The following is a 13145-nucleotide window of genomic DNA, read 5'->3' as shown; positions in this document are numbered from 1 at the left end:
TAACTCCTTTACTTATATATTTCTATGTGCTGGTTAACATTATTTTTATTGTATGCAGAAAATGTTTATACCAGTCAAAGACAAGTGATATAAAAAATAATTTTCTGTCTTTAGGAGATTAGAGTCTGGGCAATAGTTAAAGAAGATTAAAAAATAAATTATTAATAAACAAAAAATAAATACATTGAATGTATACAACAAGTGCAAATATTTACTATATGTACAAGGATCTAGCCTGTTTTACTTATTAATCCAAATGTGTGGATTACTGGTGAAAATGGAAGAGACCAGTGTCTCAGAGTATACATTTTTAACTGAAATTAAAAGAGAAGAGGCAATATTTGTAGCAATATGGATGGACCTGGAGATTATTATACTAAATGAAGGTCAAATATTGCTTATATGCAGAATCTAAAAAAAATTATACAAATTAACTTATTTACTAAACAAAAAAAGTCTCATAGACTTAGAGAATGAACTTATGATCACAGGGGGGAAAAATGGGGGGGAGGGATAGACTGGGAGTTTGGGGTTGACATATACATACTGCTATATTTAAAATAGATAACTAACAAGGACCTAATGTATAGCACAGGGAATGGGAAAAGAATTTGAAAAAGCATAGATACAAGTGTATGTATAACTGAATCACTTTGCTGTACACCTTAACCTAACACAACATTGTTAATCAACTATACTCCAATACAAAATAAAATTATAAGCAGTTCCTAACTTTCAAAAAAATTAAATAAAAGAGAAGAAGCAAGAGTTTAAAGAGATAGAAGATGGAACTCTTCAGAACAGGAGAAATATTGTAATAGACCTGAAGTCAGAGGTGGAGATATTCTGAATGTCTTTCAACAAATAATGTTTGCATACCTGCCATGTACTATGCACTTTATTAGTCACTGAATTTGCAAAGACAAATAAAAATACTGTTGGCAGGACACTTATACTCTGGAGCAGCAGACACATGAATAGATGTGACGTGGGACTTTTTTTTGCAAATATGAAACCCACATTTTCATATCTTTCCTGAACGTGTTTCCTTGCAGCTCTTCTGCAGCTCAAGCTGAGCCTTCAGGCTTCTTGTTTCAAGGAAGAAGGGAAGAAATTGCATAAAAAAGAGATCACTGATTGGTCTTAAATTTTAAAGCTGGCTTTCTTGACTTTTGTAGGTAGTCGGTAGCTCTGCAAGAGAGAGAGAAAATGATTTTCTAAATTACTTTATTTTCCTTTGTTACCAAACCAAACTTTCATCCATTCACCCATGCACAGTAAAGCCAATCTACTGACACTGGGTTGACATGAAGGAAAGTGTAGTGTTTATTGCAGGTGCCAAGCAAGGAGTCCAGGGCAGCTAAATGCTCAAAACATATGAACTCCCTGATGGGTTTCAGCAAGAATTTTTAAAGGCCAGGTGAGGGAAGGGCATCCTATGGTAAGAGGTCAGCTAATGCACAGTTCTCTGATTGGTTCATGGTGAGGTAACAAGGGTTAGCATTATCAATCCGCAGGCTCCAGTAGGTCTAGCAGCTACGTGCTCATGATCATCAAGTAGTTAATTGCTGGGGTTTTGGCATCTGTAAAACAACTCAGGAAATGTGCATCAGATACTATTATCTGGGTACCTCAGAGAGGAGCTAAAGCAGAGGATATGGGGGAGGGGTCTGTCCCAGAAGACTCCCTAGGTCCTGCTCCATGCCCTTAGCCTATCCAAAGATAAGTGGAAGACTTCACTGAAGAAGCAGAGAAAATCTCAGGGTATTGGGGGAAGATGGAGAAAGCCAGCTGCTACCCCTGAGGCTGGTGAGAGAAGAGAAAGGAAAGATGTAACATGGGAGAGGCTGAAGATGTCTGGATGAATCCTAGCCTTCAGCTTGCTGCCACATCCACATGTCCTATAAGTGACGGGGTGGAGGTGCAATAGGAGGAATCCAGGGAGATCTCTGTCTCCCCAAGGCACCCACGCAAAGTTCTGAGGATTCAGAGGTTCCTAGGTCAGAAGAAGGTGCTAAGGGCCCAGGGTGCTAGCAAGGGCTATGTTCAGAATAAAAAAACAAACAAACAATGTATTTGAGCTTCAAGCCCAGAGCCAATAGCTGGGATCACAGATTTTATGGTAGGTCCATCCTGTCACTCCAAATGGTTTTCACTGTATATCTGAGAGTACTCAGGACCCCACTTCACAGGGGACTACAATGCAATTTGATAAGATTGCATTGCTCAGAGTCTGAGTAAGTTCATTTTTTTTAAAATTAATTTTATTGGAGTATAGTTGATTTGCAATGTTATGTTAGTTTCAGGTGTATACATATGCATACATTCACTCTTTTTCAGATTCTTTTCCCACATAGGTTATTACAGAATATTGAGTAAAGTTCCCTGTGCTATACAGTAGGTAGGGTTTTGAGGGCAGAAGGAAATATATATATCCCCTAACTCAGTATGGACTTGATGAGAGGGCTTCTTTAGATTGTGATGTTCTTTGTTGACTTGATGTGATCTGATCTTCACGTCCTTAAGGATGAGTAGATCAGGCAAAATCAGGGAGGTGGGATTGGCGTTCCAGGCCTCAGACATCACATGAGCAAAGGTCTAGAAGGACTTTTCTAGGTGCTGTGAGTATTTCAAGTGGCTGCAGCACAGAGTTTGAGACACGTTTTAGGTTCCCCCAGAAATGGAGTCGAGGACAGAGACGTCAGTATAGGAGGATATTGGAAAGTGTGTTCAGTTGACAGCACCTGTCAGTGGGGGTGGGAGGCAGGACTGGGCAGTGGGAGAAGTTGGGATGTGATGAAGTTACAACAGGGATCTCGGGCTCCCACATAGTGTGTTCTAGAATCACTATGGCTGTTTAAATGTATCACAGATTGAAGCAAGGAGAGGGCCTTTGTATCTTCCACTGACCTTGGATAATGTTGCCCGGGGAGTGGGGTGGCAGTGAAGGAGTAAACTAGGGTGAGGCAGCTTCCTTTGGTAGAAGGCAATTCTGGAAAAGGGTTTCATCCATGAGCCGTTAGCTGACCACCTTCTAGTGACTCTAGAGAAGGGCCTGGGACTTGAAGGGGCTCTGTGCAGCACACCACCGCACCTACTACAAGGAGTGAATTTGTAAAAGGTGCAGTTAGAGAGGTAACACATACCAAGTAATACAGGGTCTTATAAATCATATTTGCAGGTTTGGGCATTTTGTTTTAAAGAAACGGGGAGCTACTGAAGGATTTTAAGCTGGAGGTTAAGTCAACATGATCATGTTGGTATTTCTAAAGGATCACCATGGTTGCTGCATAGAGAATTAAATGGAGAGAATACTGTGGGCAGGGAGCCCTGTGAGACAGTGGCTGTGGTCATCAAATACAGAGGTGATATGAGTTTGAATTTACTAAGTGGGGGAATAAAGAAAAGTGGACTGACTAAGGAGATATAGAGAAAACAAAATTAATGGTATCCACTTATGCATGGATGGAGTGTGGGGGTGATGGAGAAAAAGGGATGAAGTCATAGGTTCTAGCCTGGGAATCTGCAATTGGACATTTAGTTAAAGACAATGCTGTGTGGTTTTTATTTCCTGTTCCTTCTTTCTGCCATGTGGACAACTAGAGTTGGTAACACCCTTCCAGTGAGGAGAGATCGTGTAACCATCACCAGCTAATGAGATGGCAGTGGAGGTGATGACTGCTACTTCTGGGATGAAGCCATAGAAAGCTTGGTGCCATCCTCTCCTCTCTTTCTTCCTCTTTGGCAAGAAGCAGGGAGGCCATATGTGGAGATGGTAGAGCCACAGAATCAAAGCAGCTGAGAACCCTGAGTCACGCCATGGAGGGCAGCTGCTCTGGATTGTTGCCCAGTCAAGAGAGGACTTTGTGTGAGCTGGAAATAAACTTCATATGTTATGCTTTGAGATTTTGGGACTGTTTGTTTATACAGAATAAGGCTAGCCTATTCTGACAAATATTGGAACATAGAAAGGGTGTGTGTGTGTGTGTGTATGTGTATGTGTGTGTGTGTTGTGGGTGGGAATGGAAGCAAAAAGAGAGGGGAATGGAAAAGGCAGAAGGTAAATTTAGTTTTACAAATGTTGCGTTTAAGATCACTGAGAGATATTTAAGTGGACATATCCAGTATACAGTTAAAATGTGAACGAGGAATTTGAAGCAAAATCTAGATGGAGATATAGATTTCAAAAGGCATCATAGCCAATAAATGAAGCTATGTGAGGAATGAGATTCCTAAATAATCCGATCTAAAATCATCTGAGTATATCATTTTCCTGGGAATGGTCTCTGTTTGTTGGTTGGTCCTTTAGAGAAAGCAATAGAATTCCAGAAAACTTTACCCTTTACTTTTAAAATTGCATAAGTCAATCTCAATATTGCCATACAGTATAAAGCAATTTTCTCATTTTCCCTTCTTCATGATACTGTAGGCATCTGGGTACCTGAATGTAAGTGGAAGAACAAACTTCCACCTCATAGAAGGGCAGGCAAGCCAAAAAAATTACTATTAAAAATCTGCAACTAGTTTTTATCTAAGTGATGTCTCAAACTCAAACTAGGAGTTGTTTTGAAAAATTATCTAAAAGGAATCTTTTAACATAAGTACCAATATATTATTGTGGACAGCTATAAAATAAGCTGTGTCATTATTTTAGACACAGAAGCTAGGAGAGCTATTTGGTGATGTAAATTTTACAAGACTGAACTAGGCTTTATAATGCTGAAGATTTTGTTGCTTTGGGGGTATAAAAACATAAGACAGAATCTGATACAAATTCATTAGATGTGATACCGAGCAGGACCCTGTTCGACTCCTGGTCACAAAAGCCATTCTGTGTCCCCTGTTTCTTGATTACAGGAAATAGGCTTCATTCAGCCTCCATGACCTTCCCTGAGTTCCAATGGGCAGGTTCAAGCATTTATTAATCAGGGAAGGGAAGGGATGCAGAGACAAGGGAGGAGCAGTCAAGAAACAATAGTGCAGCCTTGGGGCAGGGTCCAGGTTCCCCTTCAAGGGATACACATAACAATATCTTTGCACTGTTTTGAAGATACTGAAACCCCCACCAGGTGGGAGAAGTTAACTGTATGCTGCCCACAAGCACGTAGACCCCAGACTGGTTGGAACCAGAAGGTTGATGATTCTGACTCCCACTTACCTCACCATCAACCAATCAGAACAATGTCCAGGAGTGGATCATGCCTTCTTTGAACCATTACTATAAGACTCCTCACTACCCCCTCCAGGTTGGGACACACTGTTTTGAGGACATTAGTCTGCTGTGGCCCTCTTTGCCTGGCAAAGCAATAAAGCTATTCTTTTCTACTTCACTCCAAATTCTGTCTCCAAGATTTAATTCAGTATTGGAGTACAGAGGCCGATACAGCTTCAGATGGTCATTAGATGCCTAGACTGACTCTGAGGCCAGCAGCAAAAATGTATGGGCATGAGATTTGCACCATGTTGCAGGGGGGTCAGAAACATGGAAGAAGGTTCAGCTTGGCTCATGGTCTTTACTGTTGATGTCCTTCACACAGACAGCCTGCACGGGAGAAAAATATGCTGAACTGGTCTATTTATTGTCATTTCACTTAGAAACTGATTCACAGAAGTATTAAGTGACTTCTAAAAAAAATACACCAAAATTTGAGGGCTAAAGTCGAAACCCAAGTTTGGTCCTCTTTAATTCCAAACCCAACACTTTCTTTTCTTGAACACAGTGCTTTGAATGAGATATTTTAGGTGTGTTATTTCTATCCCTCTGTATTGTGGAAGAGATGTGTTCCTGTTTCTTTCTTTCTTTTTTTTTTTCCTTTTTTTTTTTTTTTTTTTGTTCTTGGAGCTTTGAAATATTTTAGAGGTAGTCCTTCATCTCCAATCTCCCTTTTGTTTGTTTGTGGTAATGGAAACACTTCCCTTTCTTTCTCCTGGTTTTCACTAGAGCAGCTGCTCAAAATGACTCAGGTTTTCCAATGAGCTGTGGTTCCTGCCTCACGCTGGGGAGGGAAGGACCCACAACATACGATTTCTGTAAAACACACAAAAATGTGCCTATTTATGATGAGAAACAGGGAGCCCCATCCTTGTCTGGAACTGTCATCCTTCCCTCAACCCACACACAACCATCTCACACAGTGTTTTATCTCATTTGCCTCATTCTGGTCTGATTGAACATCATTTTCAAATGGGTTGTTACCATTGTCTCTGTGAGTAAATGGGAAGTGAATGCCCTCAGGATCCCCACTTATAAATACAAACTCCCTTCTATTCTAAGAAAAGAAGAAATAGATTGCCAAATATTAATAGCCCACAAGAGTTTAGAATTTAAGGTTAGACAATTTAAGGTCTGCCTAATGCATATTTTTATCCAAAGGTGAATGATAGGAAAGGGAGGGGTGGAGCAAGGGCATAATCTAGAGAAGAAACTAATATATATTGAGTGGCTATTATATATCTGGTACAGAAGCTTTTATTTTTTTTAAATTGAAGTATAGTTGATTTAGAATGTTGTGTTAATTTCTGCTGTACAGCAAAGTGATTTAGTTTTACATATATATATATATATATATATATATATATATATATATATATATACATTCTTTTTTTATATTCTTTTCCATTATAGTTATCACAGGATATTGAATATAGTTCCCAGTGCTATACAGTAGGACCTTGTTGTTTATTCATTCTATATCTAAAAGCTTACATCTGCTAACCCCAGCCTCCCAATCCATCCCTCCCCCAACCCCCTTGGCAACGACAAATCTGTTCTGTATGTCTGAGTCTGTTTCTGTTTTATAGATAGGTTCATTTGTGTCATACTTTAGATTCCACATATAAGTGATATATATGGTATTCTTCTTTCTCTTTCTGACTTACTTTAGTTAGTATGATCATCTCTAGTTACATCCATGTTGCTGAAAATGGTATTATTTCACAGAAGCGTTTCCACTTATAAATTTTCAATTCATGGACTCTCACTCTGTGAATGAAATTACCCTGCAATTAAAAGCACCCATCACCAATAGATGGGGTTAGTAGTAATGTTAGGTCATTTTTGGTCATTGTGTTTCTTGAGTCATAGACAGGAAATCTGCCACTCATGTGTTAGTTTTGAGATAATTTATCATCATGATAAACCCCATTCTGGTAGATAGTACAAAATAAGTGCCAAAATGAAAAAGACATGATGGGATGGAAAGTAGGATAATTTTTTTTTTTTTTTTTTTTTTTGTGGTATGCAGGCCTCTCACTGTTGTGGCCTCTCCCGTCGCGGAGCACAGGCTCCAGATCCACAGGCTCAGCGGCCATGGCTCATGGGCCCAGCCGCTCCGCGGCATGTGGGTTCTTCCTGGACTGGGGCACGAACCCATGTCCCCTGCATTGGCAGGCGGACTCCCAACCACTGCACCACCAGGGAAGCCCAGAGATAATTTTTATAAATTAAAAGTGATAAAGAAATGGATGAGTATTGCACAAGTATATGGAATGACTCATTTTTCAATGAATCCAGAGGACATATCACAAATCATGAAATACTTGAAGGAAGGCCCTGGGTCTGGAACATTGAAATTAATAGACAAGAGATGAGAAAAAGTGATTGAAAAAATGAAACAGCTTTTGAGTATGTGGTTCCAGCAGCTGTTTTTTAGTTTTACCATATTTCATACTGTACTGATGAGATCATCATTTCTTGGGATAAGACCTGGAGACTGGTTTACTTTTATTTTTTATAATTTTTACCTCCCTGGTGATTCTATTCTTCAGCCGGTGTGCACACCACTGGGTTAGGAGTTCAGAGGGAGGTGATGGGTTTGTAAATGAAAGGGCTTTTAAACATTAGGTGTACTGGAATTGTACATTTAGGATGATTGCCTCAAGCTAGTGGACATTCCACATGCTCAAAGCTTTTCCACATTTTGCAAATTAAAAGTAGTGATGAGGCAGTAAACTCTATTGCTATATTCTAGGAACACCCCTTTCACTTGTGCAGAGATCATTGAGAAAGTGGCTGGCTTTATTCACACATTTTCATATAGATGAAACAGTTAGGTTTTGAAAGATATTTCTAAATAAATACAAATCAACAAAGAAGATAAGATTAGGTTTAGTTTTAAGTCATTTTAGGAGAATGCATTAGGACCACAAGCTGAAACAGTGGAGTCCCTTTGGATTTTAAATACATTGGCTTAAGATCAGCATTTTGTGAACTAATCCTTTGCAAGGAAAGGAGCTTCTGCATGTTTCCAGTACTTTCTCATATATTATTTTATTTAATCCTCAAAACAACTCTATAAGATTGGTATTATGCTTCCTATTTTGATATGTGAGTTAACCAAGCCCATAAGAAGATAAAATAACTTGACTCGTGTCACATGGCTGGTAAGGAATTTCAGTCTACTTTTGACTTGAATCCAAAGCTAAGAATCATTCTGATATATCGTGATGTCTCTCATAAAACAAATATTTGAGGAATATTTGGAATATTCATATAGTTTATGGAAAAAATTACAAAAAATCTTTCAGTATAGCCCATGAGGTTCTAAAATAAAATTCCTTGCAAACACATCTACAAACACATTTAGACTATCCAAATAGCTTCCTTCCAGAGTCCTGCCTTAGCCCTGGCTGACCATAGGTACTGCCATTCATGTTCATGGCTCTTACTATATGTTGATGACTTGCAAATCTACACTCTAGCAAAGATGGAAGTCAGTTTCTCATTAGACATCCCCATCTGGAGAAGCCACCAGAAAATCAAACAATAGATTCCAAACTGAGCTAACTTTTGCCCCAAACTTCTTCTTCTGTAGCTAGTGCTACTAGCTAGTCATAAGTGCAAGAACCCTGGAACTCATCCTGGGTGACCCCTATTCCTTTATCTCCACATTCAGTGAAACATTTTACAAGTATTACCTGCTTCATATCTCTCTTATTTTACTCTATTTCAGAACCACTTTTCAAGGCCAAGTTCTCATCATCCTTGCTGAGACTCCTGCAATAGTTTTCCAGTTTCCAGTCTCACCCTCATCTGATCCATCCTCTGTTCTGCTAGCATGATGATCTATCAAAAAATGCCATCCTGACCATATCCTTGTCTTGTTATGAATTTGGAATAACTTCCTGTCCCAAGGATTCATTAGTTAAAAATGACAGATACTGACTATGGTTAATCGAAGGTCTCCCCAAAAGAATTTTTTGAAGGATATTGGTAGTCACAGAAATTAAAGAAAAGCTGACTGACCAAGGATCTTGGTCAGTACCTCCTGGCCAGTTGTGGGGGTGTCAGTATCTGAATAAATCATAAATCACTCCACTCAAGATTCAATTCTCAGGAGAGAGTGATGGGCTCAGCTTATGTCACATGAGATCTCCAGAAGTGATGAGAAGTGATGAGATGAAGACCTATGATGGTCACCTTCACCAAGACTTCATGGCTTGGAGGAAGAGCAGATCCCTAAAGGAAAATGTATGTTGTTAATTAAACAAGTTTGGGGGTGAGAGAAAACAACTGACTAATATTCCTTCTTATTTTTAACGTGAAGTCTGTACTTGGTGTGTCCTTGTCATTCAAGATCCAAAAGTATCTGGCCCCTACTAATTTTTCAGATGTGTCCTGTGTTATGTTCTGTTTCTCAGTCTAGAATTATATCTACTTTACATGACAAATATCCTACTTACTTACTTTAAGCCTCAAATGAAATGTCATTTCCTTAGTAACAGCCTTCCTAATTCCACCAGGAAGGGTTGGCCACTGCATCTTTTGTGCTCTTATTAAACCCTCTGACGGTCTCTGTAATAACACTTATCAAGGCTCCATGCAAAGATGTTTTTACAAGCTGGCTTCCCTGGCTATACTGGGTTGTTCTGTAAGGATTAGGATTAGGTTTTATTAATCTGTACATCCCCCAAATACAGTAGTGCCTGGAGTACATTAGAAGTTTTATATATATATATATATTTTTTTTAATAAAATAATGAGTGACTAAAACTGCTTTTTCTCAAAGCGTTGCTCTGCTAAAAGCATGCTAAGAGAATTAGATGGCAGGCCTATTTCTTATTTTCAACTGCCTCAGGTGAAATAAAGCATTAATTTAAAAAATTTTATTAGCTCTAGAGGATAACTGTTTGCATCCCCTATTGTTTCCTGTTTAAATATATTGAAATTAGAATTTTGATGCGAAAGAAAATTTTGTTCTCACTCATATGCATGCCTTTTCCTCTAATAACTTCTTTTCTGTTAGCTTTTTCTCTGTTGTAGTCTTTTATGATCTCCTTTGCCTTCCTGCATTTTCTTTCATTTTCTTTGATTTTTTTTTCTATCTTTTTGGGTCTTATCATTATGAGATTTCATAGGCTCCTCCCCTATTTGCATCAAGACAAAGAATGGGCAGCATATCTCTGTAGGAGGTCTTTGAACTAGAGTGGAGACCAGGTGGGAGGTAAAATGCAGCCTTGGTCAGGGCCTCTTTTCCTTCCAGGCCCAAATTGGGTGCATTCTCTTGGCCCATTAGAGGTTTGCTTTGGTGCCTATTGGTCTAAACCAAATATTCCCACTAGACTCTCTTAATCTGCAAATGAATGCTACATAAATAGCTGTGCATGCAATTCTATGTTGGAAAACATTTTTTTAAATGGAAAAGGATGTTGACCTTGTTATTTCAAAAAAAAAAAGACAAGGGGAACATAAAACCAAAGTATCTGTTTAATTACTGTGAGAGGTGAGAAGATTTTGAGACAAATTGCTACATGCCTAGACCTGGCCCCAGCATCCTGAACTATTACTTGTTAGGGAGCTATTGTAAGATTCTCTTTTCCATTTCATGGATCTATTTTTTTTTTTCAATTTTCTCGATAATGTATAATTAGAGACCAAGTCTGCATTAACTGGTAAACTTCCACAGAGGAGTAGGGTTTCACTTGAGTGTTTCTACAATGTAGAACCAGTCAGTGAAAAACCTCATGATCCTTTGCTAGATCTCCACCTCCTCTCATATTCTCCCCACCTCAGGACTCACTGCGTTGGAAAGAATCTGGATAGATTATCCATGTCATAGGCCAAGGGCAGGGTTATTCAAGATGACCAGGTGAATACTTAAACAGAAAGGCTGGATGGGGGCAGGGATGTGTGCCCTGATCTTGGGGTCAACAGCTTCATCATTGGCTGTGAACTTGCATAGTCACTTGAGTCTTAGTTCTTCATCTGTAAAAATGAAAATAGGGATAATAATTATAATTTCTACCATCATGGAGTACTGCAAGATCCAAAGAGATTATGTGCACTCTCTAACACACAATGTGTATTGTGTATTAAATAGACATATATATGTACATATACAGACATATATTGTAATTACAATGTATAAAATCTTCCAGTCCCTCTTAGCAACCTAATCCAAAGACAACTACATCTTGTAGGCAAAAGTTTTCTTTATGTCTCATTGAAATTCTTTACTCTAAAATTTGAGTTCTCTCTCTTTCTCTCCATCTCTTCCCATTTTTGCCTATTTAACTATATCTAAAAACTTCCAATTATGGTACTACCCTCTTATCCACAGGGCATACATTCTAAAAGCCCCAGTGAATGCCTGAAACCTTGGATAGTACCAACCTGTATGTATAATACTATGTTTTTCCTATACATACATACCTATGGTAAAGTTCAGTTTATAAATTAGGCACAGTAAGAGAATATCTGAATTGCCAGTATCACTACTCTTGTGCTTTGGGGCCATTATAAGTAAGATAGGGGTTCCTGGAACACAAGGACTGGGATATCCCAACAGTTGATCTGATAACCGAGATGGCCACTAAGTGATGAATGGGTGGGTAGCACATACAACCTGGGCATGACAGAAAGAGTGATGATTCATATGCTGGGTGGGATGGAGCTTGTCGGTGTGAGATTTCATTACACTACTCAGAACAGTGCACAATTTAAAACTTACGAATTGTTTATTTCTGGAATTTTCCATTTAATTTTTTCAGACCACGATTGACTGTGGGGAACTGAAACCACGGAAAGGGAAACTGTGGATAAGAGGGGACGATTGGATAAATGTGACTAAAATCTCCAGTGTCCAGTCCTTTTTCGTAACATCTAGCTAAAATATAGTGTTAAGACAACTTATTTGACTGACTTCATTCTTTCCTAGGACACATCTAAAGGTGCTGATTTCCTCCATTGTTCCTTTGTAATGAAGGTAGTAAAAAATCACAAGAAGAGGAAATGCAGCACTTTCTTCTCATCAGAAATGAAGCTCATCCAAGGAGAATGGTCATGTTGAAAGAGGGTGTGGCATGGTGGACTCTCACCTTTCTAGTTATGCATATGTTATACCTCCAGTTTTTGGAAATCCACCCCAGTATTTATGTATTACAGTTATTGATTATTATGTCAAAGAATCATTTATTGGAGATTCATCTGATCAACCTTCTTGTAAATCCAAATTGCAAGTAAATACGAGCATTTTATTTTTTTCTGATTTCTTGTTAGTTGTTTTAAAATGTTTATAATGTGTCAATCAGCATTAATTGCCAGTGTCATTATGGACAATTTTGGCCAGATAATTCTTTGTTGTGTGTTCTGTCCTGTGCATTCTAGGAAGCTCTGCAGCTTCCCTAGCCTCCATCCACCAGGTGCTTGTGGTCCAGACAATCAAAACAGTCTCCAGACATTGCTAAACTTCTCTTGGGAGGCAAAGTCATTCCCTATTGAAAACTTCTAGGCTACAGGAATATATTAGTAGTAGAACTTGTGTCAAATATGTCACTTTCAATGTGAAGTTTGTTGCAGGGATATTTGAAAGCTTTCGTAAATTTTGAGACAGTGAAATGATTGAAGTGAGATAGTATAATCAGTAGATACACTTAAACTGTAATATTTAACCATGTGCTGTAAACAAATAAGTTAGGTCACCACTGTTAATCCCTTCTGACTGTGGGGCTCCCACTCTTACCTCAGGGTGAGAGTTATGTGTATGTGGGTATCAGAGATAACCCATCAAAGAATAAGGAGAGTGGGGTACGTATACATCAACTCTTCCATGAGTTATTTAAAGGGCTTCTTCTGGGTTACAGGAAGGGTGTTAATTCTTAGCACTTCTGGGTTGTTATGCAGTGGGGCTGGGGAAGAAGGGAGCTCT

The 13145-nt window shown here is 38.8% G+C and overlaps 1 protein-coding gene across 1 annotated transcript in view; it reads left to right on the top strand.

Moving 5' to 3' along the window:
* The window catches only part of MLIP (muscular LMNA interacting protein), a gene marked incomplete at both ends in the record, with an annotated part of 291349 nt that overhangs the window by 276513 nt on the left and 1691 nt on the right, over positions 1-13145 (top strand). Inside the window, one exon of the mRNA XM_082637722.1 lies at positions 11989-12093. Within this exon, the coding sequence (XP_082493848.1) occupies positions 11989-12093 (105 nt within the window). The remainder of the gene's footprint in view (positions 1-11988; positions 12094-13145) is intronic.

The sequence above is a fragment of the Mesoplodon mirus genome (genome assembly GCF_964341445.2).
Source record: "Mesoplodon mirus genome assembly, chromosome: 12".
Taxonomy (NCBI): Eukaryota; Metazoa; Chordata; class Mammalia; order Artiodactyla; family Ziphiidae; genus Mesoplodon; species Mesoplodon mirus.
Note: the sequence above shows the minus strand (reverse complement) of the source record. Positions and strands in the feature narration are given on the sequence as shown.